General features: G+C 41.8%; 2 protein-coding genes across 3 annotated transcripts in view; both read left to right on the forward strand.

The window, feature by feature from the left end:
- Window positions 1–23845, forward strand: part of espn (espin) — a 64339-nt gene extending 40494 nt beyond the window's left edge. Inside the window, exons 10-13 of the mRNA XM_056274182.1 lie at window positions 1755–1900; window positions 4646–5032; window positions 19989–20068; window positions 21361–23845. Coding sequence (XP_056130157.1) covers window positions 1755–1900; window positions 4646–5032; window positions 19989–20068; window positions 21361–21508 — 761 coding nt within the window. The 3' untranslated portion in view covers window positions 21509–23845. The remainder of the gene's footprint in view (window positions 1–1754; window positions 1901–4645; window positions 5033–19988; window positions 20069–21360) is intronic.
- Window positions 23846–24515: 670 nt separating this feature from the next.
- The window catches only part of arhgef16 (Rho guanine nucleotide exchange factor (GEF) 16), a 44722-nt gene continuing 41752 nt past the window's right edge, over window positions 24516–27485 (forward strand). The window contains exon 1 of one of the 2 annotated variants that reach the window (XM_056273017.1): window positions 24516–24583. The gene's annotated coding sequence lies outside the window, so the exon portion shown is untranslated. The remainder of the gene's footprint in view (window positions 24584–27485) is intronic. The other variant, XM_056273016.1, reaches the window with a different exon arrangement.

Here is a 27485-nt window from a genome sequence, read left to right on the forward strand (position 1 = left end):
CTAATTTCTTTCACTTTGTCACTTTGTGACACTAAACTTTGTGGCACACTCAAGGTGCTATTTGATTGTGTGTGTGTGTGTGTGTGTGTGTGTGTGTGTGTGTGGGTGTGTGTGTGTATATATATATATATATATATATATATATATATATATATAGATAGATATTCAGTGATTACATGCTAATTTTATTCAAGATTATGATTTATTCATGTTCACTTAAATGTGTTAATGGACCATATTTGGTTCACATAGCATCTTGTAATGCTTATGAAACAATGTGGACATAACTGGCACCATGTTAGCTGTGCTTGATTTTCATTTTAGCATGTGCTTCATGAAATAGTGTGTGATTTCAGTTGTCCTCACAAAGTGCTTACAAAGTGTCTTTGTCATGGCATAACCAAATTACAATCTGCCTGGTTTTGCAGCTCTGTTCAGTGTAAGCAGATTACGGCATGTGGTAGCTGCGTGTATACTTTTCACACCAGTTTTCTCTTCATAACGTTAAAAAAAAAAAACCTCACCAATAGTTTGGTTATGTGCATTTCTCCCACTCCGACACTGTTGGAGGCGGCTGTGTGCACCATCTCTGTGTGTTCACTGTAGTGAAATAATGTAGAGGTATCCCAACCCGTTTCTACCAGCACACTGCAATTGTCTATTCATCAGTTCACACTGGTATTTGTTCATTAATTTACTAATAAGCAGCATTTTTACAATCCCAGCTGCAATGGTTTTGAAACTGATTCAGGTGCTAGGTTTTGGGAAATGGCACGTCACCTTACCGACTTCGAGTATCTATCATGCGCTAGCATGTGGACCATCAAGTACTGCAATACCTTTTTCATGCTAAAATATGAAATATGGTTGATGATGCAAAAGGTCTTTCATCCTTCTTGCACTCACCTCCCTCAATAAATGTCAAAACGTTTTGGTGTAAAATCAAAAATTTCTCGTTACAAATTAAGATTCGTGCTCTCTTCTTCATAAGTACTGTTTTACAGGGCTAAAATCGTGCGGCCTGTACAGAATACACCAGTAATGGAGGAGGATCCATATTTCATTAGGAGTGACCATGGTGGTTAGAGAGAGCGCCCCCTCGACCTTAATTTCACATGCTCAACCCAAACGGACAGTTGTGCCCTGCCAAGGTGTCCTTGAGCAAGACACCATGTCCTCTCCTTGGAAGCTTTCACTGGTTGCTTCAGGCCACCAGTGCAATCTGAGACATCTGGTGCACACGTGTTCTGTTCAGGTCCCTGTTTATTTACAATAAGGTCACAGTGTAAAGACAAAGCACAGGGAAGATAAGTACCATTTAATTTCTGCAGCTTTTATCAGTAATGCGCATAGAGAACAAAGTCCCCCATACTCCTCAGGTATCAGTGTCTAAAAGTAGATTGCTAAATAACCAATTACAAATTAACACTGTGTGTGTGTGATATGATCAAAGTGCATGTAAAAATTTCTAAAATAAAAATCCTCTTGAGCTTACCCTAGTAGACAATGGCTCAGCACAGCATGGTAGTCATTTTATTTTTTCCATCCTAATCTCCTGTCACTGTCCATACATGCTGTGGCTCAACATTGTTGCTGCCTGCCACATTGGATAAAATATTTAACAGTGAAATGCCACCCAATCTCCCTCATTCTCTATCTCTCTCTCTCTCTCTCTCTCTCTCTCTCTCTCTCTCTCTCTCGCTCATTCTACCTTACCCAGTCTCACTTTTCCTCTCTGTCTTTTTGGGCCACAGGCACCAAGTCTTTCAACATGATGTCCCCCAATGGCGACAACTCCGAGCTGCTGGCGGAGATCAAAGCGGGGAAGAGCCTGAAGCCTACGCCTCACACCCGAGGCTACACCACCGTCTTCTCCAACAGCGGCCCCGCAGGCAGCAATGTAGGTCGATGGCCTGCAGCCAGTGTTCATTATGCCATACTGTTACATTGTCTTACAGCAGACATGCACCACTGAGGTGCCTTGTGTAGGTGGTAAGTGCTGGTGGTACTTTGATATAGAAGTGTTTTAGAGGCGTGATGCTTCAAATGGCGGCTAAAAATATAAAATCCTAGGACAAATAATAGTTAGTTAACACATAAACATTTGAGTTTCGTGTCTCCCCACCTGCCGCCCAGTGACTGCTGGGGTAGGCTTCAGCATCCCGTGACCCTGAGAGCAGGATAAGCGGTTTGGATAATGGGTGGATGGATGATTTCCAAGTCTTAAATTGAAAACAAAACCAAAAAAAGTAAATGGGATTAGTTTATGTGAATGATCAATTTGTTATATGGTAATTCATGGGAATTCTGTCTTGGAGCTCACGTTGATTTATAGAGGGAATATAAACACTGACTACATCTGAATCGGGCAATATTGTATACAGGTTTTCATTCCAGCTAAATACTCCAGTGGTGGATTTTGCAGATTGGGGTAAAAACACTGAAATGAGCCATGTGGTGTAATGCTTGGTGGGAATGGAAACCTATATGGACTTTGCTCTCAGTGGCATATAGTTAACAATTATTGGGGTAGATTGTGCACAGCAGCACACAAGTTCTCACAACATTTCTGTTTTTATTGCTCCAAATGTCATGTGGAAATGTGTTCATGTTGGTGCTGTATATACACACTGTTTAGCCATCGCGCTGTATCAAGATACACATCTCAGGCTATCCTTTAGCAACATTCCTGTTGTACTGTGGGATAAATTTACAGGGATTTACTATGTATGGAAGCAGATAAAAGTTTTTGGATAAGTCATTCCCTTTTGGTTTCCATCTGGAGACCTTTGGGCTTTTTTGAATATTTGCAGTCTGACTTTGGTGCTGTCTACTTTATGTTAAGAGTTCATCAGCCACTTTAAAAACACAACACTGACTCACTGCTTACGTTGCATACATTTGATAATAATACAGAACAATTGAATTGGCTCAATTCATTAGTCGCTGATGATCAGCAAACCATTTTGTTTCTGTCATTAGAGCCCAATGACACACAAATACATGTACTTTTGCGTCCAGGTAGCATAACGATTTATTTTACTGCCTACCAATACGAGGATCACCGGTTCGAATCCCCATGTTACTGCCGGCTTGGGTGAGCATCCCTATAGACACAATTGGCCGTGTCTGCGGGTGGGAAGCCGGATGTGGGTATGTGTCCTGGTCGCTGCACTAGCGCCTCCTCTGGTTGGTTGGGGCGCCTGTTCAGGGGGGAGGGGGAACTTGGGGGAATAGCATGATCCTCCCACGTGCTACGCCCCCTTAGTGAAACTCCTCACTGTCAGGTGAAAAAAACCGGCTGGCGACTCCACATGTATCGGAGAGGCATGTGGTAGTCTGCAGCCCTCCCCTGATCAGCAGAGGGGGTGGAGCAGTGACCAGGACGGCTCGGAAGAGTGGGGTAATACAATTGGGGAGGAAAAAGTGGGAAGAATCAAAAAAAAAAACGTTGGTCTGACCATTGCCCCTACTGAGAGACATGAAGCCTTGTTGCGTGGCTTCCATTAAACAGCTTATCCTTCCACATCCTGCATGGGAGGCCTGCAAGGGCCGGTGATTTCATGATCTCAGTCGGTTAACATGCATGACAATGTCAGCATTTAGACTGAATGAGTCAGATGAATCCATGTGCCAAGTAGACATCTGACGTTGCTGAATGCAGTCTCTGTCACAGGTTTGAAACTCACTGAAGTCTGACCGGGGCAGAAAAAAACAGACTTGTTTCATAGTCATTCTTTGTCAGCCATAGCTGGCCCTCCTGACGCGTTGCATAATGCAATCTGCACAGAACCACGTAGTAATCAATTTACATGTGTTGTCTTTGAGTTTTATAGTAGGTACACAGTAGACAGTTAATTCTTGCAGTGTGATAAACAAATAAAACGAAGACCAATGATTTCATCCTGAGGAAAACCTATGGAAATACTACATTCAGTTTAATGTATAAAAATTGGTCAAGTCCTTGCTGTTGCCAGTAAGGCAATGCAATCTTTGTTGATCATAGGAGAATCAATGAAGAAGTCATATTGATCAAAACCTGGCTGATTTACTGTCACCATCATCAACATAAGAGAGAGGGATAAGATATACATTATTAATCTCCATGGGGAAGTTCATTCAACCCATCCTAGACAAGTAGCTAGGAGCAGTGGGCAGCTGCCATGCAGCACCCAGGGACCAACTCCAGTTCTTTTTGCCATGGCTTGGTCAGGGGCACAGACAGGAGTTTTAACCTGTTAACCCATGCATGTCTTTGATGGTGGGAGGAAACCGGAGCACCCGGCGGAAACCCACCCAGACATGGGGAGAACATGCAAACTCCACACAGAAAAGATTTGGGATGGCCCATGGTTATTTTACTGCAGCTAAAAACAAAATGCATAAAGTTGCTGATTTTTAAAAAAAAAATTTTTTAGGGTTCCCACATACACAGACAGACATTAACACAGGCATGTGCAGACACACACACACACCTTTAACCAAGTGTCTAATCTTAGTCTAACTAAACGCAGCAAACTGGGCAACAAGTTGTCTTTCCCAGGCCGGTCTGTTTGTTTACATGTATGGATAAGGAACTCCAGCTTTACTCCTCAGTCCATTACATATGAGTTTTGACATTGCCTCTTCTTTCCTGACCCTCCAGGGAAACAACACCTCTCCACCAGAGACCCGCACAGCTAGCCCACCGGCCAAGCCAACGTCCCCACCTCCCTCCGTTACACACGTCTCCTCCCCGCCTGCCACCCCCAGCCCCAGCCCCAGCCCGACAGGCTCCGGCTCTGGCAGGGCCATGTCGACCTCTGCCAGCTACGACCAGCTGTCCTCCGGCTCAGTGGTCAATGGGAACTGTGGCTGTGGCAGTGGCAGCGTGGTGGGGGCAGAAGCAGGACGGAAGATGAGTCTGGCGGACGTGGAGGCACTGGTGCCCACTCATGATGAACAGGGCAAGGCCATCCCTGAGTGGAAGAGGCAGGTGATGGTGCGAAAGCTTCAGGTCAAAATGCAGGACGAGGAGGACCACAAGCGTAAGGTAGGTGTGGTATTGAAGGATTGTGTGAGGTTGGAGGATGAGGGGTGGAGTTGAAGTGTTTCAGCCATCCCACTTGTGCTTTTAAATTGGCCTTTAAAGGGGAACAGTCATGATTTTTCAATATTATGTACTATATGTTATATATATATATGTATATATACAGCAATGAATGTGAAGCAGTCTTCTATGTGCCTCTGAAATGCCTGTACTGGTTCACGGTCGGCGAATGTGAAAACTTAATTCATAGTTTACTGATAGGCTGCATTGTATAACAAAATGTCATTTTCAACACTACATACAGCTGTATCAGAAAGTGCAAATGACAATGCTAAGTTATACAGCTGTCTGTAGCATTTTCTTACACAGTGCAGCCTATCAGCAATCCAGAAAGCAAGTTTTCACATTCACAAATTGTCCACCAGTGACATCAATGGCAGACACAGTTTTGGCGGCGTTTCAGAGACACACAGAAGACTGTGTTTTATCCCTAAAACACAAATACAGGAAGTCCCCGAATTACGAACAAGTTCCGTTTTTGAGTCTGTTCGTAAGTCGAATTTGTATGTAAGCCAGAGCAATTATGTACAGTTCACATCTAGCATCAATTAGTCAAATGTTTGTCTTAGTATATAGTATATATTTTACCTGAAACATCATAAATATAATAATGCAGTAATAATAAATGTAACTACAATACAGTATTTATAATTGAGGGAGAGAATGTGTATAGGTATAACAACTTTAAAGAAACATTTCTTAAAAACTGTTTAGATAAAAAAGAAAAGATAATTAAAGGTTAACACTTACTCTCGTTCCAATCGATGTCTTGCATACCAAAAGGAGGCTTAATTAACTTCATTAACAGGAATATTGTGCTGATTTTGAGCCTCTAAACAAATTACCAGCAGCCTTTCCATTTCGATAATTAAACCACTGCGTTACTTGGTGATTATTGTCGCTTTCATTGGGACAGAGCCTTTTACATACTCCATTACTCTCCCTTTGTCCTTTATAATCATCCCGATCATTGATCGACTGTAGCCTAGCACTTTTCCGATGTTTGTTGGCGTTTCACCTCTCTCTGAACGCTTTATTATTTCCACTTTCGCTTCAGTCGTGATTTTTTTCCTTTTCTTCGATGCATAACCATCACTTGCATCAGATTTATGCTTTGAAGCCATGATTACAAGGATAAACACATGAAAAATTCAAGTCAAAACACAACACACACGCGTCCGGGTAGTGTAGCGGTCTATTCCGTTGCCTACCAACACGGGGATCACCGGTTCGAATCCCCGTGTTACCTCTGGCTTGGTTGGGCATCCCTACAGACACAGTTGGCCATGTCTGCGGGTGGGAAGCCGGATGTGGGTATGTGTCCTGGTTACTGCACTAGTGTCTCCTCTGGTCGGTTGGAGCGCCTGTTCGAGGGGGAGGCGTTCACTGGTGGTAATCCCCAGGCGTTTGTAATCCGCGGGACTACCTGTACATAAATGATGTAGAAAATCATCATTGTTTACCTTTAACTTTGTGATAATTTCAATTTCAAAGAATCAGCAGCACGAAGGAGATGGCTGAATTTGAGTGTGGATTTTCTTTTGCAGTTTTTGTGTGCTTCAAGTGCAAATGCATGTTTTGTTGTTGCTTTAAACTGTGCCTTGGTCACTGTCACTGGTCATCAGACTTTAGTTGAGGGTAAAAGTTTCAGTGGGAGGTTGGACTAGTGATTTACAAGTTCACCTGATATCCAGCATTACAGCGAAACCATGACTTAGTTTTAGAATGGATTGTAGAGCTGCTTCTGTTTCCTGTAAATAGTCATGATATATGTAGTTATTATTGATATTCAGTCAGTTTATATCACGACTTGGCAGCGCTCACCATGGCAATCTGATCACTTAAAGGTTTAAAACATTTGCGATGCATGCATGCTATTTGTTGAGTTTAAAAAAATCAATAATTGATGAATTCCTCAAGCAGTTAGAGAGCTTTCACTTGTGTCCTTGGATGTTGATGTGTGGCTTTTGTGTTTCATCCTGAGATGCAGAAGCATCATTAGTAAAACACCTGTTTACTGGCTGTTAGCCATAAGAGACAGTCTGCATTTTCAAGCAATTAACTGGTTTATTTTCTCATATTAAATGAATAATTCACAATCACTAATGAAATGGCAGTAGATCTAGCAAGCACTTACCCATTTAGTTTCAAAATTTGTTTGAATTATTATTCCGCTGCTTTAGGCACTTCTATGCATGTTTTTTTTAAGCATTTTCAGTAGCTTACAGATCCTTTGGAGTGCAGTGAATTGGATACTTGGCAACAATGCCCATCACAGCGTTAACACATGTGAATAACAGCTTCACAGTGTGGACTGGTGTTGGGTGATGGAGTTTTGCAGTTCCAAGTTGTTACATGCTGATTCAGTGGTGTGATGCCAGGCCCATTCACACTACAGATAAACCAACAATAATAATGATTATAAGTACTATATTACTACAGCACCTTCCTGAACAAAGTGACAAGATCCTGCAAATAAGCGTCTGCAGCACAATGTTCAATAAATTCCTTATGCCATCTGTTTCATAGATACATTTCTTTAATGTCTGTATGATATATTTAAATAACTTAGCAAATAAAATACTGATTCATCAATAATGGAGAAGTAACCCACAGAGTAGCATTAAACAGTTAAATGATAATTGATTTACAGTTAGTTGCTACAATGTAAGAATGTAGACATACTGTAAACCATTAGATTTTATTAAAGGTCCGCTTATCCATCTTGATATGAATAATATATGATGTCCACCTCACTTTCATGAAGGACTTTGTCTTCTTTAATTCTAAACTAATGTAGGGGATGTGATGCTTGTAATGGGGCAGTGCCATTACACCACTAAATCCATGTATATCCTGTGTGCCGAGGAAGATTTGCTCTGAAGCGTGTGTGCACACCAGGAACTCCAAGCTGAAGGAACCCCCTCCCTCCTCCCTTCCCTTTCTCCTCTTGTCTTTTCGTCCCCTTTGATCTCTGCTTTAGTTTGCTGCAAGTGGGCACTATCAGCCTCAGGAATGGCACTACTCACACATCCACAAAGCCATATTAGGTCCATTTGGGGAACTGATGACAGAGGCTGATCTTCTCTGCATCGAGAAGCAAATTGAGAACCTGCAGGTGATGCACAAAGTCTCTGAGGTGGAGAAAGAGCTTGAAGAACTGGAGCGAGAGCTCCAACAGCTCCTACCGGTGTCTGCTGCCCTAAACCAAGAGCATTTCTCAGTCAATCCCAAGCAAGTGCATGGCCAAGCCGAAGACCTGCCAGCCTGGTGCAGCAAGATTTCAACCCTGCTCAAGAGCATGGCAATTCTTCTTGCCACCCTCGGGGGCAAAGAAATAGACATCTTGGATCTTATATCCCCAGGATATTCGCAAGAAGAGGCAAAGAACATTAAAACAGGACAGTCAATCCCTACAGGGTCAGTCACTGCTGGATTTATAGGACGTTCGCAGTCTTTCTCAACAAGGGAAGAGGTGGAAAAGGAGATTAAACAATGTGGAGTCTCAGTGAAGAACCTCAAGGCTAACTATGAAATCCAGAATCAATCACAGTTTACAGATGACAGAATCAATAAGGTATATAAACGCAAAAGGTCCTTACCAGTGGTGAGTGAATCCAGTTATTGTTCTGAGCCAGTCCTTGAGAATGGTGAGCCTTGTTACCCTGCTGAAGTCCTCCAGCACCGTACCAATGGAAATTTGGCTTCAGTGGAACAATCATTCTTGCCTCTTGTTGAGGAGCCTGTAATCACACCATCTTGTGCTCCTCTGACATATGAATCCTCCAAGGTAATGGCTCAGACCACCATGGTTCAGTTCAACCAGGTTCTATCCACAGACCCCATTTTAAATAATGAGCAACTGACTAGAAGCTTGGAGGTGCAGACAGATCTAAGCTACGTCCAGGAGTGCATTGAAATGAGGAAGGAGAGGATTGTCTTTCTGTTCCTTGAACACTGGCGGAAGTATACACTCTCTGAGTCTTACCGGCCTAAATATGCATTCAAGAGAGGTAATTATCTAGAAATCGGCACAGATGATTACAACCAATTCAGCACACACATAGGAGGGGAGATGCAGAGTGAAGATGACAAGCTTCTCCTCTTCATGAAGTCAAAGCAGGTTGTTGGGAACCTGATTGGCCATTGGAGGACAATCATGAGCCAAGTGCCCACACGCCAGATCCGCCGGCTCAGCCGTGCCCAGATGATCTACTGGCCGGAGCACTTCTTGCCACACATCAATGGGGCACCAGTTAGCTATGAGAGCCTGACTCTTGACCTCTTTATGCTGGGATACTTCCAGCTCCTGGAAATGAACATGTCTCGAAGCGAGCGCAAGTTCCGCCATCTCCTGTGCTATGAGATGTTCGACAGCCTTGGCAGCCATCAATGGGAGGTCATTCGGCAGTTCCACCGGGAGGTCATGGAGGAGCTTGAGAAAGGGAAGAGAGATTGGGCAGATGGTTTTGAGGATGTAAAGCTTAAGTACTTTGGGGACTTGACTGAAGGGGGAGGTATGATGACTGCCTCTCTCCTCTCCCTGTCTCCTGACATGTCCATCATGGAGCCTCTACCACCACCACCCTCACATCCCCCACCCCCTCCTCCCACTCACCCAGTTCCACCCCCACCAACCACAGAGCTTTCTCCAACAGCATCAACTTCAAAACCTTCCTCATCTACAACCCTACAATCAGATGTTTCCCAATCACATCCTCCTGTTGCTATCTCTGGAAAAGTACCTCTGTTTGCTCATGATGATGTTCAGAATGTGGAGTTGGGCACGGCAGAAGAGACAGTGCTGTATAGCAGTGCTTTTGGGGAATTGAAAGCTGCTGAACAAATTGGAGCAAATCAACCTGTGTATTGCAATGGGAAAAGTGTAGTGCAATATGGTATGGAGAAGTCAGCGACCAAAACTGTACAGCAAGGTCAGTCAGCAACACAGGACATAGCACAGCGTTCAGAACTGGTCCCCATTAAGGAGACTCCACCTCGAACGGTTCACATTGCAGAGGAACCTCATGTCGATAAGCCTCCCCCCAGGGATGAGCCCAATGAAGATTCCATTAAATTGATCTATGAACTTAAAGAGTTCAGCAATGAGGAGATCATTAGGTACATTGATCGAAGCTTTGCTTTCTGGAAGGAAAAGGAAGCCGAATTATTTGATATCTGACAACTATGTTGACCGGGGGTTCAAGATACTCCACAACATATCCAGTTCACTTAGAATAAGCTGAGTGAAAAGCACGCAGGACAGGGCCGAAGAAACTAACCTCTACAGTATGGTATACTGAGAGAAAAGGCTAATCTGTCACGTTAGCATTTTAGTCTCATCTAACGTAAGGGACTTAATTTCAATAAAGCAAAGGGCATTCACTTGGGTACAATGTTGTTGCCAGTAGTTTTCTATTCACACATGTATAAGTGGATGTCATCACAAAAATGGAAAAAGCCTGTGCACAATGTGTGATCAAAAGGTGCTGGCAAATTGCAAAAATGTAATCATAAATAAAAGAAATACCACAATGTATGTGATAGAAATGCCACACATTTAAGACTCAGGACAATAAGGACAAGAATACTTGCTGAAAAAAGCAATCTCATTTATTGAGCTACACATTTTGACATGCAGCTCAATAAATGAGATCACATTTTTCGGTAAGTATTCTTGTCCAGGGGCATCCAGGTGGCATGGCGGTCTATTCCATTGCCTACCAACATGGGGATCACCAGTTCGAATCCCTGTGTTGCCTCCGTCTTGGTCGGACGTCCCAACAAACACAATTGGCCGTGTCTGTGGGTGGGAAGCCGGACGTGGATATGTGTCCTGGTCGCTGAACTAACGCCTCCTCTGGTCAGTCGGGGTGCCTGTTCGGGGAGGAGGGGAAACTGGGGGGAATAGCGTGATCCTCCCATGCGCTACATCCCCCTGGCGAAACTCCTCACTGTCGGGTGAAAAAAGTGGCTGGCGACTCCACATGTATCGGAAGAGGCATGTGGTAGTCTGCAGCCCTCTCTGGATCAGCAAAGGGGGTGGAGCAGTGACCAGGATGGCTCGGACAAGTTGGGTAATTGGCCAGATATAACGGCAGAAAAAGGGGGGATTTTTTTTTTAAAGTATTCTTGCCCTGAGTCTTAAGTGAGCGACATTTTTTGTCATGTACAATGTGGGCTGTTATCACAATCTAGGTGTCAGTTGACATGCATCGACTTTTGTGTATGGATCTAGAGATTCATCCAAGTCGATGTACTCTGCTTTTAACACTACAACCTTTTTAGGGAAAAGAGTTGCCATAAATAGTGATGCATTCATTCTTTAATATGTTGAAGATAACTGCGAAAAAATTTTTTTCAAACTTTGTTTCAATTCGGTTCCCCAAAGAACACTCGCAATAATGATATGGCCTTGATAATTCAGAGTGGTATGGAAGGCCATTTTATATGAAATATAATTTCAAAACCAGCTTAACTAGTCAGTAAAAAAATGCCTGCTAAATAAAGCTTAACATTTTTTGCATCCAGTGGGATCAGATACATGAATGTCTTTATTGCGATATGTTACGGGAGCTTAAAGACAAAGAAAGTAGGTCTTCAGGATTGGCTTTACCAGAGTTACGGTTACTCAATGGCTCACGTACCGCCCTCGTTCGCATGACCTAGTGATGGTGTATATACAATGTGTGCCTTTCAAGATAGATTACAAAGATTATCCAGAACAACTATTGTAAAGGTATGTTCTTTAGAAACAACAAGAGTTTTGTTTCTGTATGAGCTTTTCATTAGCAACACAGTTTAAAATCTGATGGTTAACAAGTAAAATGTATATTTGACAAATGAGATGACAGATGGGAGCATTTATTGTTCAAAGTATGGGGGGTTTTTTTTGTTTTTTTTTGGCCATGTTATCACTTTTATTTTCTTGTGATGATTGAGCAAACTTTTCATATTTGAATTTTTGTTTCTTTATTTCTTGATTTCTAAAATGCTTGTTTAGAAATAAAGTGTGTCGACATTTTTGTGATCATGAGATTTCACTAATTCTTCACCGCAGACCAGTTAAGATGAGCAGTTAAATTCAAATCTGTTGAATCTATTTGTCACTGCAGCAGTTACAATGGTGCAGGAATCTGAAAATCGGTCATACAGAGATAATCGTCACTTTGTCGTTGTGCAAACAGATTAGCCAATGTGAAGCATGTAACTTTACCTGGTCGTCTGCCATTACTACTGCTGTAGCTGCAGAGACCCATAGCTTTTCATAACGTCGCTCCTCCAACCTCAAGATTACCATGGAATAACCCTCTTAGCACCGCCCGCTGTCATGCTATCCATGGCTTACAGGAGCTGTAAGGAGGTTACAGCGACTCTTAGTGTGCTCTGGGACTGAAAGGGGAGGTTGTCACCTGGTAGCCATAGAGATGATCTATTCATAGATTTGAATACAAGCTGGGATCACCTTTGTTGAAATTAAACAGCACAGCTAGAAGTATCCACTCACTGAGGACAACCACAGTGTTAATTTGATATTGAAAATACATGTCTGTCAATCTAAATGTAAATCTGTCCCTGGTCCCATAACTATTGGTGGAATCTGTGGCCCTGTGATGGCCTGGCGGTCTGTCCAGGGTGTCTCCCCGCCTTCCGCCCAGTGACTGCTGGGATAGGCTCCAGCATCCCCACGACCCTGAGAGCAGGATAAGCGGTTTGGATAATGGATGGACGGTGGAATCTGAAAGCGTCAAAATGAGCACTTGGGCCAAATGTTGGAGACAAACGGGAGACATCACAGCAGAGATCACTGACACAATTTTGACATTTCCCGTGACAAAATTGGGGTATTCTTTGCCATTTACAACATAATGGATCTAAAATATACAGCTGTGGTTGCACATTTCATGCACTTTCTAAAATAAATCCAACATTGTCTTGTCTCCATGGAATCTTTAATTAGTTAAACAATGATTTCCCATTTTACCATTTCATTCTAGAGTACATGAATTACACAACATGAAACCACGTGGAATTTCTGCCTAAACTTCAGAGAAGGATCCTCATCTTTGTGCACATGGTTTAAAGTCATAAAAATTGTTATTTGCAAAAACCTCTCTCAATCCCAAAGCGGTTTTCTCAGAGACTTACCATGGAGGGAGTTTTATTTGTTAAAGTCAGCCGTACTGCACTCCAATTAAGATGCTGGCTCTCCAAATAGGATTCTCCAATTAGCCACAGACTTAACATTTACATTTTAAAGAGCTATTTTAAATGGATTATAGTACACACTTTTCTTAGATTACTTGTTTGCTTTAGCTATTTTAGCATCCTCTGTCTAGTTCTGTCTCATCCTGTCAGTTTTTCAACTTTTTAATTGGATGTATTAAACAGAGATTAACCAGAAACAGGTCAACAACTGCCTCTTAGACAGTTCAATCAATCAAGTTGTATTTTATATAGCACTTTTCTAGTTGCAACAGCCACTCAAAGCGCTTTACAATTAATTAAGTCACACACACACATACACACACACACCCCAATGGCATGTCAATCCATCCATCAGTCTATCTATCTTTTGTCCAGCTAAGTTGTTATTTCAGTCCCTTGCTATTATCTTTCTCACTATTGGTGATCTACGTATTACACACCCACACTAATTACATTTGATATCCCATGCACTCTTACTATTCAGTAATCTAAGATGTCTGTAGGTTGACACACAGATATATCGGCTAATTTCTGACTCTGTGGTAAGTCACTTCAGATAAATGATTCTGCCAAATGTGAATGTATTTATCCATCTATGTGTCTGTCTCTCTGTGTCCATACAAACAATATTTCTGGGAGAAAAAAAACTTAAAAGCTAAAAACTAATCAGTCTAAATCAGTGATTCCACCAACCACTAAAGCCTTGGGCTGTTTCACCATCACTGGATTCCAAACAAACCTTTTCTAGGCTCATTTCCTCCAAATCTAGGCTGAGCTGCCTAAACCCATGGCAATAACATATGAATTTCAGAACAATAATAAATATGATTCCAAGTATAACATGAGTCATACATATCTGGTCCAAAGGTTTAACGCAAGTCAGACAGGTATCATTAGTGAGGCCAGTTGGCTTTTGGTCTGTGTTCATTTGGAGTGTTTTTGTTTTTAGTTTAAGCCCAGGTGCCCCATTTGACATACTGACAGAAAAAGTTATTAGATTTGTAAAAGGCAGAAATCTGTTGCTCCTGCCTTTTCCATTTTGCAAAAGCCACATGTTGCAATTTCCACAGTAGTATGTATGTATATATGTATGTATGTGTGCTGATGACATCACAGTACTCCTATAAGTCAAGTCTAGCTTATTTGTGTAACCCAAAATCACAAGGTTGTCACCAAGGGCTTTACAATCAGTATAATAATCATGGCATTATACTGTCACAGCCAGTCTGAAACATTCAGGTCACAGTGGGGTTGGTAAAATTGTGTGCATTTATGGTCATGTAAGGTATTTTGGATAGAAGCACCACCTGAATGGAATACTCTTTGTTAAATGCGATTCAGAAGTTAGACTGTCTTTCTGTTTGCTTTGATATCAGTCTATTAGCGTTTTTGCATCCTCTCCTTATCATGCCATCTCATTTAAGATGTTGGCAATCTTATAGATTACACTATGAAGTAACTCAAATCCAAGACAGAATTGGATAATTTCTCTTTATTTCTTATTGTGTCAAATTTGCGAAGGAATTATTCTTTAGTGACATGTTATATGGCAACTGAGAACTCTGGATTCCAAACTATTAGAGGATGTTAATTTTTTTTTAAGTACAAAATAAGTTATTATATAGGTCACAGCAGCTGACTGATAACCCTTGAGGAGAAACCTTGACATTTTAAATTTCAGTCAGTTTTGTTTTTCCATTACAACACAAAGGAGAAATTTGGGACTTTGTTGCCCAAGAAAAATATATTAGCATTGCTAGCCTTCCTCACAAAAACGAGTACTTTAGCACCAATCTGAAACGCTAGCTTGTCAACCTACACGTCATTTCTGCATTTGACTGAACACAATTTCAAATGTTGAGTTTTGCATTTAAAAGTAATCTATTCACAGTTAAAATAGAGAGGTTGGCAGACTAAATAATTTATTTTGTTAAATCTGCCAGCACTATATAATGGTTGTAAATGTTTTATGTGTTGGCTTTATGCTTCTGGTCTCATGTGTGGCCCATTATAAAGGAAAAAAAGAAAGAGATCTATTATATTATTTATATGAACCCAAAGATGACAGAAACCTAAGGAATCACTCACATCTGACCAATTAAATTTATTAACTGAAAGAGATGGATAGATTGATGGATGATTGATTGATTGATTGATTGATGTTACTTATTTATTACTGTTGTGTAATTCCCAGGGGAATCATTCAAATTTTGATGTGTAGATAAGGTTACCAGAACAAGTGAAAGGCTTTGGTAAGAGGAATGCAAAGGGTAACTTAGCTGGTCAGGCAAAGACGAACAATCCAACATAGCTCCTCTCTCTCTCTCTCTCTCTCTCTCTCTCTCTCTCTCTCTCTCTCTCCCTATATATATATACACTACCGTTCAAAAGTTTGGGATCACCCAAACAATTTTGTGTTTTCCATGAAAAGTCACACTTATTCACCACCATATGTTGTGAAATGAATAGAAAATAGAGTCAAGACATTGACAAGGTTAGAAATAATGATTTGTATTTGAAATAAGATTTTTTTTACATCAAACTTTGCTTTCGTCAAAGAATCCTCCATTTGCAGCAATTACAGCATTGCAGACCTTTGGCATTCTAGCTGTTAATTTGTTGAGGTAATCTGGAGAAATTGCACCCCACGCTTCCAGAAGCAGCTCCCGCAAGTTGGATTGGTTGGATGGGCACTTCTTGCATACCATACGGTCAAGCTGCTCCCACAACAGCTCAATGGGGTTCAGATCTGGTGACTGCGCTGGCCACTCCATTACCGATAGAATACCAGCTGCCTGCTTCTGCTCTAAATAGTTCTTGCACAATTTGGAGGTGTGTTTAGGGTCATTGTCCTGTTGTAGGATGAAATTGGCTCCAATCAAGCGCTGTCCACTGGGTATGGCATGGCGTTGCAAAATGGAGTGATAGCCTTCCTTATTCAGAATCCCTTTTACCCTGTACAAATCTCCCACCTTACCAGCACCAAAGCAACCCCAGACCATCACATTACCTCCACCATGCTTAACAGATGGCGTCAGGCATTCTTCCAGCATCTTTTCATTTGTTCTGCGTCTCACAAACGTTCTTCTTTGTGATCCAAACACCTCAAACTTGGATTCATCCGTCCACAACACTTTTTTCCAGTCTTCCTCTGTCCAATGTCTGTGATCTTTTGCCCATCTTAATCTTTTTCTTTTATTGGTCAGTCTCAGATATGGCTTTTTCTTTGCCACTCTGCCCTGAAGCCCAGAATCCCGCAGCCGCCTCTTCACTGTAGATGTTGACACTGGTGTTTTGCGGGTACTATTTAATGAAGATGCCAGTTGGGGACCTGTGAGGCGTCTGTTTCTCAAACTAGAGACTCTAATGTACTTATCTTCTTGCTCAGTTGTGCAACGCGGCCTCCCACTTCTTTTTCTACTCTGGTTAGAGCCTGTTTGTGCTGTCCTCTGAAGGGAGTAGTACACACCGGTGTAGGAAATCTTCAATTTCTTAGCAATTTCTCGCATGGAATAGCCTTCATTTCTAAGAACAAGAATAGACTGTCGAGTTTCAGATGAAAGTTCTCTTTTTCTGGCCATTTTGAGCGTTTAATTGACCCCACAAATGTGATGCTCCAGAAACTCAATCTGCTCAAAGGAAGGTCAGTTTTGTAGCTTCTGTAACGAGCTAAACTGTTTTCAGATGTGTGAACATGATTGCACAAGGGTTTTCTAATAATCAATTAGCCTTCTGAGCCAATGAGCAAACACATTGTACCATTAGAACACTGGAGTGATAGTTGCTTGAAATGGGCCTCTATACACCTATGTAGATATTGCACCAAAAACCAGACATTTGCAGCTAGAATAGTCATTTACCACATTAGCAATGTATAGAGTGTATTTCTTTAAAGTTAAGACTAGTTTAAAGTTATCTTCATTGAAAAGTACAGTGCTTTTCCTTCAAAAATATGGACATTTCAATGTGATCCCAAACTTTTGAACGGTAGTGTATATATATCTATATATATATATATATATGATGATTAGCAGCTGATGATTAGCAGCTGACAAGTGCGCGACGGACGCACAAAACAGGCCTGTACTGCAATGTATTAAAACTTTTTTTCCCTGTATCTGTGTTGATATATATATTTGCTTCTGGTCTCATATGGTTTCAGGGGTTTCGGGAGAAAAACTCTATGTATAGTATATATCCATCCATTGTCTTAACCGCTTATCCTGCTCTCAGGGTCGTGGGGATGCTGGAGCCTATTCCAGCAGTCATTGGGCGGCAGGCGGGGAGACACCCTGGACATATATAGATATATCAGCTGATGATTGCTTATGGCACGAAACAGGCTTATACTGTCTCATAAAGAATTTACTTGAATCACTGGATTATTTTGCTCCTTATTTGTTGAGCACTTTTCCTATCGTTGAGTGTTTCTTTTACCAAAGTCTTATATATATATATATATATATATATATATATATATATATATATATATATATATATATATATATATATATATTCTCTCACTCTTCCTCTCTTTGCCTGTTCCACCTCCAATTACCGCCTAAAAGTGGAGGGATGGATCCGGCTAGTGTGTGTGTGTGTGTGTGTCAGGCTGTGTCTTGACCATTTTAAAAGGCAGCATGTCATTTGAATGAAACAACGGCAGACTGTCTATTGTGAGTCGTGTTTACTGTTTTAAGTGCATACTTTAGCGCACACACTATTAGTTGTTCCCTTAATTACTTTTCCACTATCGTTGTTTGTCTAAACCCAATCCTTTGACTGTATGTGCACAGGAAAATGGGAATCTGATGCATGGGAGATGCTCTCAGCACTATAGGTTATAGTAAATACTTTCTTGTACTTTGTTCTGTTCTGTACACTATTCAAATAAATCTCATGCAGCACTGACAGCATATATAAAGCTCCTACAAATACCCTGTTAATGTACATCTTATCCAAAACAAAGGTTTCTACTCGTATTGTCTCTTGCAGGTGAATAGCTACAGAATAGCTCCATATACGTATGTATATGGAGAGAGAGAGAGCGAGAGAGAGAGAGAATTACAACCAGTGATCAACAAGAGGACATTCACTTTAGCTCATAAATCTGATGCTGAATCATTACGTTGTGAAGGTGTAGCAGTTGAAATGTATTCATTGGTGTGATTTTGTCTCATATCAGTACATTCAGGACCCTGTATTTGTTTTGGGCTTTCTATATTGTAATTCTCTGCAGCTGTGAAAGCATGATTTCTCCATGGGGATCGTTGAAGTTTCATGTGCTCTGAATAACTAGAACTACAAATTCTATCCAGAGGCAACGGCCTTGTTCAGGTTTGAGGAACCAGAGAAGAGATTTTGAAGTTTACCAGTGGGTTTTCCACAAACATGTTTCTGCTGATACACAGAAACATTATCATTGTTCTATCACTAACCCTAATGCAAAGCTAGCAAGGTGCCTGTGTCCTGCTAAGACACTGAAAAGACACCCACAACAGAAGGCATCCGGGTAGTGTAGCGGTCTATTCCGTTGCCTACCAACACGGGGATCACCGGTTCGAATCTCCATGTTACCTCTGGCTTGGTCGGGCGTCCCTACAGTCACAATTGGCCATGTCTGCGGGTGGGAAGCCGGATGTGGGTATGTGCTCTGGTCGCTGCACTAGCACCTCCTCTGGTCGGCCGGGGTGTCTGTTCGGGGGGAGGCGGAACTGGGGGGAATAGCGTGATCCTTCCACACACTACGTCCCCCTGGCGAAACTCCTCACTGTCAGGCGAAAAGAACTTGTAGTCTGCAGCCCTCCCCGGATCAGCAGAGGGGGTGGAGCAGCGAGCAGGACAGCCTGGAAAAGTGGGATAATTGGCCAAGTACAATTGGGGAGAAAAAGGAGGTAAATATCCACACACACAAATAGCACCCACATCAGATGATGTAGGTGTGTGTGTGTTTGTGTTGAGTGTGTGCATCCACGCATGTGTTGAGCTTGCGAACGTTCCATCATAGAATGGTCTCTCTGACCTTCAGCCCATCCTGCAGCTCCATGTCAGTACAGACTGATGATTAGTTTATTAGAGAGAAGTGGTCGAAGTTGGAAATGATCGAGTGGTCAGGCCAGTGTTATTCAGGTTAGTCTTGCCCGAAAATAATTTGACTTTCAGGAACAATTTATTCAATCTGTGAGAGAACATTAGTAGGTTTTTAATTCTTACTCTATACTTGTATTAACAATTAGAAAAAAACTGTTTTGAATGAGGACTGACTTCACAGGATGTCTGCAGGCCCAGGAAAAAGACTGGGGTCGCCTTAATTAGTCATCCAAATCTAAAGCTTCTAATCAATACATTCAGATCGTTAAAGATAGCAAGTACTGTTTTTTTTTCTCTTGTGAGAAATCAGCTATGTGCAGACCTTTGCTATGATGGCTCCCCAACTGTTTTCAACTAACTAATTTTTAAAAGGTCTTTAAACGTAGTAAACTCAGCTTGATAGAATTTGCAGAAACCCTGTTTTCATTTGAAAGAAGAATTGAGGACCTTTGTAAAAAGGGGCTGATGCCGTTCAAAATGAGACGGTGGGGTTAGTGTACGGTAATGACGTTTATCTGGCCGTCACTGGCTCCTCTCTCTGTCACTCAACTTGACCCCGCCCCTCCCCCAACCCACCTTACACCCCAACCGCCCCCTACAGGCCGAGGAAGAGGCCGCACGCCTGGCGTCCATGCCAGCCTGGAGGAGAGACATCATGAAGAAGAAAATAGAAGACGAGAAGTAAGTCGCGTCAAGGCGCTGCTGTGTGTGTTGGTGTCTTCTCCGCAGTCTGCCTGTGTTTATTACACACCTGCAGAGGTGCACTGTGGGTAGCTTGTCTCCGTCACGCGCGTCTGCCTACCAAGTTATGCTAACTTTAATTCTCCATCAGTTTGTCCAGCCTTCGTGTAAGTCGACACGTTTTTTAGAGATTCTTTTAACCATGTTTGCAAAAGTATTTTTTAACTTGGCACTCTTAATCAAGGGATGAGTATTAGTAATTCAGATGGATGACAATGGGTGCGACCACATTAATCAAATCGTGGTTTATGACTTGAAGTCGTTTTATGAGATGCAAGGCAGCAGTGTCCAACCGTTTGCCATGCCGACCGTTAACAGCCATGTTTATGCAGATTTCCATTTCAGCCGAACACCAGGTCGCTCTCGCTGGCTAAAGGTGTCGTTTAGTGAAACGGTGCACAGGCATGGTTCCTGATGACGTCACATGTAGGGACCACTGGTTTGGGGTTGGGTCTTGGAGAACGTGGAGCGTTATATCTCTAGTTTTGTTTTACTGTGTTCTTAGCGTTGCATAGCTATGTTGATTCTTTGTGGATCTGATTTGAAGTATGTTTCTTGGTCCGTGTCTACCTGGCTAGTTGTCTACCTTAAGTCCTCTTTTTTTCCCATTTCATTTGATATTAGGAAACGTCATGCCTGTTTGGACTGTTTTCAATATCCTGGGATTTTAACAATTTGTGGATTAATCCTTTTATTAAAACTTTTCTTCCTGTGTTCTCTCCTCCTCTCGATTGGACAGGGAGCAAAAAAGGTAAGAAGAAAACATTTTACCTAAGTGTGAAATCATCTCTTGTTTCTGGACCAAACATTTTTGCAATTTGTGAGAGTCGTCTGCTGTTGCTGTTCTTCTTATGGAGTCAAACAACAAGAGGCTTAATCTCAGGTTAAGGGTTCCACCTAGTGGCCAATTGTTGTTATTTATGTTTCATAAGGCATGAAGCGTTAAAGCATTAGGTTTTCAGACCGTTATGGGAATAAATTACATGTGTTGCAATGGCCATAATGTTTCGATATGTGATAGTATTACTGACGAATGCAAATAAAGTATATTAACTGTAGAAAAACGAATAGTAATTTTTGCCAATTTTGAGTTGATTAAGACTATTTTTATTGTAACTTATTCTGATGATCATGCTTTTCCCCTTCTGAGAATTTCTGTAAACTATCTTTTTTTTTTTTGGTTGGATAAGAATACTTTAATTCTCTGCCCCTTGTCTCCCGGGTACCTCCAGGAAAGAGGAGGAGCAAGTAAAGCACGCCAAGGAGACAGAGAAGAAGAATGAGCTGGATCGACTACGGACCCTGGGCTACGATGAGACCAAGTTGGCACCGTGGCAGCGGCAGATCATCCTGAAGAAAGGGGACATTGCTAAACAGTGAGCTCGGCCACCCCTCATCAACCCCACCACCCCTCTGCCCCATGACAAAAACACATCACGCATCCCCGTACCTCTTCCTTGCCTTGCCCCCCCCCCCCCCCCAAAATCGGGACCATCATGCTACAGTTGCCCTTGTCCACACAGGCCCTGAAGCTCGACTCAACCTGAAACACAGCAGAGCAACCAACCAGCCCCCCGTCCCCCCCATTTTCCATGTCTCACAGGGGCAAACTGTCGGTCTCTTAGCGTTAACGGTAGCAGTGTCAGATTCAAAAAGGACTGGATTAGAAGATTTGAATAGATGAGCTCCCTCTTACTTTCCACTTTCAAGACATTTGCTCAAGCTATTTTCATCTAAAGCATATGGAGATGATCCTTAGCACCAGATCTTTTATTGGCACTCTTTGCTTTACTTTAACTGATAGACATTATTCACGTGGATGTTCATAGAAGATTTACTAACTCAAAAAGGCTTCTGGTAGATTAAAGATGGCTAGTGTGGGAGCAATTGTATTTTGCCATGGGGGAAAATGTGATTGCATTTATATTTTCCCTTTCTCAGCCACATTTACCAGTATAGGGAAAAGGAAATCTAAACCCACAGCAATTGTGAAATGTTCTTAATTATGAGATGGTATGTTGATCAACATAATCAGCAACAGCTTCTTGCCGCCTGAAGCAGCTAATGCACACTGTACGTAGACCGTATCACTATCTCCAAGGATATCATGTTAAGTACTTTACCTAGTAATGAGATTTTTGTATTGACCTAATAGCAGCATTTTCTAAATGGCTTCATCTGACTGCCAGAACTGTAACTCTTGTCAAGAAGTTGTCAGTGTACAAGGTAATCTGTGTTTCCTGAGGCCAGGAGGAATTTATTTTTGTGCATATGCAGAATAGTAATATATTGTGATTCAAATCAGGCAAAGATCACACAACCATACAAATTTAAATGATTTCATTTATTATCATTGGACAGAAAACCCCAGGTTTGTTTTCTATGTAAATCCTACATGTTAAGTTGTTATGATCGTGAATGTTGTGTGCATGTGTTGAATAATGTGTCTCATGGATGTTGTGATATCTTACTAAACACATTTGGGCTGTGTTAGACAAATTTCAACCACGGTTCACAATCATGTCAAACAATGTCCATAGCATTTATAAACATTCTTACTCAGAGACCATTAAAAAGTTAAAACTATTCTACAATAATTTTAATTTGAATCTAACTCTTATTTTTGATTTTTTTTTTTTATATATAATGCAAATACACACAGAGAGCACTGTCTTGCACCTGACATCTCATCTGTGCACTGAATATTGCAAAAGCAGAGAAAACATCACTTTGTCTTGTGTCCTATTCCGGGCCTTGTCCAACTAACCCAATGGGGTGAATCATTGATGAGCAGATCTTCTTACCCGCAGAAGAGAGTGTTTGTTCTCTTGTCTACCAGAGACCCACACACACAGTCATTACCACAGCTTCTCCTCTGCAAAATCAAATAGTCTAAAATGTCTTCCCCTTCAATGATGCTACATATGTTTGAGTGCTCGCCTCTTACCCCTTGCATTAATGTGATTTCAATCCCAGTTTGATGCTTTTGGCTGCAACATCCCACCAATTATGGCCATTAATTTGCGCCACAATATGAGGACTTGTTTCATGGGATTCCTTCTATACCTGGCTGTGGTTCAGGGTACATATCTCAACCAGAAAAATCAGAATGTGTCGCATCACAGAGCTCCCAGAAACAACAGTCAATTTAAAGAAGTGGTCCTTTTTTCACTAATGCTCGGATTTCCTCATCGCCTTGGTTTCATCCATCTGTAGATGTGGTTCAATCAGTCTGGGATTAAAGTAGGAAATATTGGGAATTTTATCATAGAACATCGGAGAGCCTTGAGTCTGTGTGCCGCCATGTTGTCCCCATCAGAATCGTGCCGGATGTGTCTTTCTGAATGTGTTTATAAATTCATCCCCCAAAATATTTAGAAATATGTTGTATGTTTACTGCATCAATGGTACATTTTTTGAAAGTGTAGCGTTATCAAATGCACACCTCACGTTATCACAAGACACAGTCATTGTTGAGCGATCATTTGGAAATACTCATTTAATTTCATTGGATGCCATATTGATGTTAAAATTAAAAACTACGTAAGCATCATTGCCATTTGATTTTCTATGCATAAACTCTGTATATAGTAAACCCTGTAATCTTTGTTGTTTCATTGTTCCCTTATTAAGTCAAATTACATTTCTCAGCCTTGCTTGAATAGAATGTGGGCTAATTATTGTATAACTATATTTTCAGACTGTCAAAATTTAAGATAATAAATCTTTAATCTCTAAACACGCGTGCCACGTGTTTTCACTGTCTCCATCAACTAGGTGATGGGGAATGACGAAAAATGTATATCAAACATAGGTGGGTACATAGATGGATGTATTCATACATCCATACATAACATTACGGGACAATTTATGGCATAATGGATACGTTTCTCATGGACTGCAGTGTATGCTGCTGAGCACCAGGGGGCGGCAGAGAGTTGTCACAATCAAACGTAATATTGACAAATGACGAAACCCGCAGGTACAGTAACGTAGAATAGACAACTTTTTTTTTACGCCTACAATTATTATCCTGTTGTGATATAACACCAAAAGACGACTGCTGGCCTGTTTACCTCATTTGCCAAGAAAATGAACAAGTTGGTCCGCAGTTAAGTGGACTTTATGGTCACTGTACATGTTTTTCTTTGTTGTTGTTGTTTTTAACCAAGCAGTAGTAACGCAGTAGACCAAAACGACAGACTCGCATCTTGTAAACAAACTGCTCATTAGTTTACAGGTTAAGAGTGTTTATCACTTATTTTGGAATGAAGCACCATGCAGTGATTGATTGACGCCTACCTGTAGGGAGGCAGCGGGCGGAGATGACAGGCCCCTGCGGACGGAGGAGGAAGTGGGTGAGTGAGCAGAAACGTGACTGAACGGAGCAAACACCTGGACGAGCAGCACATGATAGACGTCCAGAAAGCTGCATTACGAAGGCGTCTCGGACAGGTAGGTGAGAAGTTTACCGGACAGTGCAGCTGTTTGTGTGTGTGACTCGGCGTCGTGTACGGTGTTGTGCTCATTCCGGTGCCACTTCGCTGCTGTGAGCCGTGAGAATGCGAGGCGGACATTTTTTCTTCTTCTGCCTAATCCGATTTTGAAAGCAATGGGTTAAAATGTTGCCGTGTAAATCATAGGAAAACGTAGATCCTCGTTCTTCTATTTAAGAAACAATGATAAAATGGTTTTTTTTAAAACTATCCCGTGGCTACAAAATAAACTAAACTTCTGGTCATGAACGCCACTGGTGGACGCTGGTCGCGTTTGCTTGTGTAAACTACTAATAAAACACGTTAATCCCTAGCTTTACACTTGTGATAAATTGATGACAGGCAATACGTGTTCTTGTCACGTTATTGTTGTTTGTTTGTTTGTTTTTTTTGTTTTTTTGCGACTTCCATTGCAAAATTAAAGTATAAAGAAGTCTTGCATAATTTCATGTTCAGCTTTTAACTTTCAAAGACCCATTTGCAAAGAATTTACCGTTCTAGCAGTCATTTGAGCGATTTAATGGAGGGAAACAAGGGAGTTGTCCAAGAATTCAATAAATCAGACTAAATTATATTATTTCTCAGATGCACTAGAATATATTTATTCAAGAGTAGTAAAAAAAAAAGGGGGACGTTCCTATATGTTTTCTTTCAAGCATCGGGAGTTTTAGCCCAACATGAATGCATGAATGATGGGCCCATTTTGCCTTACATGGCACACTTTGTAATGCGACTATTGTACATGTGTATATCGATATGCCGATAATAAAACGATAAATTGTCAGCCCTATTTGTATTTGCATTTCCCAACAAACAGTTCACACAGTACTTGAGTTTGTCTGTGGGCAGAGTGTGTGCAGGGCATACTAGTTTGCGTTGGAGCAGGTCTCTGTCTCTTTCCACCTACTACTGTGTAGGCAGGTGTAGTCAGTGTAGGAGGGAGCAGTGAGTCATGGGTTCTGCCATGCCATCTTCTTATGTACTTAGGAACGGACACTACCGACTGGTCCGGTTTACTGAAATGGGAATGGGATCACCAGTTTATCCAACGAGATTGTGGAGATCCTGGTGGGGTGTGTGGTTTCCATGCTGGGTTTTCTAAATCAGTCACAAGTTTATTCCCTGAGACACTGTATGCTGACAAAACTTTGTCTCCACTCAAGGTACTAGTTGTGTTACACCAAACTGGCGGCTGGTACAAAAAAAATGGGGGGGGGCGCAAGTTACCTTGGCGCAGCACACCTGACAGCTGCTTTAATGGCCACTCGGTCACAGACTTATTAAGAAGGACAATGTAGCCTATAGATTTTATCAGGGTTCGTACACGATGGATGATTGACAGTCAACACGATGTGTAGTGGTGGGTGTCAACATGATTGACGGCCACGAGAATTGCCCAATCACATTAGATCAAAAAACATTAAACTCAATCAAACCCAATTCACTGCCAATAAAAGTGGCAGCAAAAGTGTCTTGGGCGCGCAGAACTGTGCCCCATAGAAAATCTGAAGAAACAAATCAGACAGCAGCCTCAGGTCACCTGCTTGCCAAAGTTTGAGGGCTTATATAAGGTACTAGAAGAACCCCGCTACAATGTAGCGGTTTGGTTATCCACCCGTCTAAATCTTCATCCTGCCAACTACCCGCCTTCCCCCTGCCCCTAAAAACCCCCCACTCCAACTCCCTCCCCCCAAATGCTCAGAATCATCTGAAATGCTGAGAAAAGTGATTTTTAGCCATTTGTAGAAAATGCATATTTTGCATAATTATGCATAAGTATTATAATTATTTTAATTTTCTGCTATTTTTCTGGTCCTCTCTGGAACAATACCTACCACCTCCAAAAAGAATTAGGATCATAAGTGCTTTAGTTTTTGGTCCCGCTATCTACACTAACTAACACACACACACACACTAACACCACACACACACACATTATGAAAATATATGAGTAGATAGTTTGGCCGGCACCTCTCACACAGGAAGTACATGTATTCAGACAGAAATTAACCAAATACCATTTGGAGCCAATATTTAATGGCTGCTGACAGGAGCCCACAGACTGAAAAACACTTTTCTTTCATAATTATTTGCATTATACAACTAAATTATATTTAACATGTTTAAGTAGATTTTCATATCTTGCTATTTGAAGGGGGCGGCGCCCCAGCGCCCTGTACTGGCCAGCCGCCACTGACACCAAATGTGTTACACCAACAGTTAAGAGTTACCTTCTTTTTGTGTATGCAATGCAATGCATTTATTTATTTACATTCCCATTAGGCTTGAACAGTGTATTGTTTCAGAATCATCCATCCATCCATCATCCAAATCGCTTATCCTGCTCTCAGGGTCGCGGGGATGATGTAGCCTATCAACACTGCAATATATACGTGCTTTAGTCACATTGCAAAGATTGCAATGTAAGGCAAGTTGGGCCTGCCAGTCATCCATCCATCCATTATCCAAACCGCTTATCCTGCTCTCAGGATCGTAGGGATGCTGGAGCTTATTCGAGCAGTCATTGCGCGGCAGGCGGGGAGACACCCTGGACAGGCCGCCAGGCCATCACAGGGCCCACACACACACACACACACACACACACACACACACACATTTACACCTAGTCCTGCCAGTCATGTTGACTTGGGGAAATAGCTTGATCCTCCCACGCGCTATGTCCCCCCTGGCGAAACTCCTCACTGGTCAGGTGAAAAGAGGCGGCTGGAGACATGTGGTAGTCTGCAGCCCTCCCCGGATCAGCAGAGGGGGTGAAGCAGCGACCGGGACAGCTCAGAAGAGTGGGGTAATTGGCCGGATACAACTGGGGGGGGGGGGGCAAACAAAGAAAACAAAATCTC

Source organism: Lampris incognitus, chromosome 2 (genome assembly GCF_029633865.1).
Source record: "Lampris incognitus isolate fLamInc1 chromosome 2, fLamInc1.hap2, whole genome shotgun sequence".
Taxonomy (NCBI): Eukaryota; Metazoa; Chordata; class Actinopteri; order Lampriformes; family Lampridae; genus Lampris; species Lampris incognitus.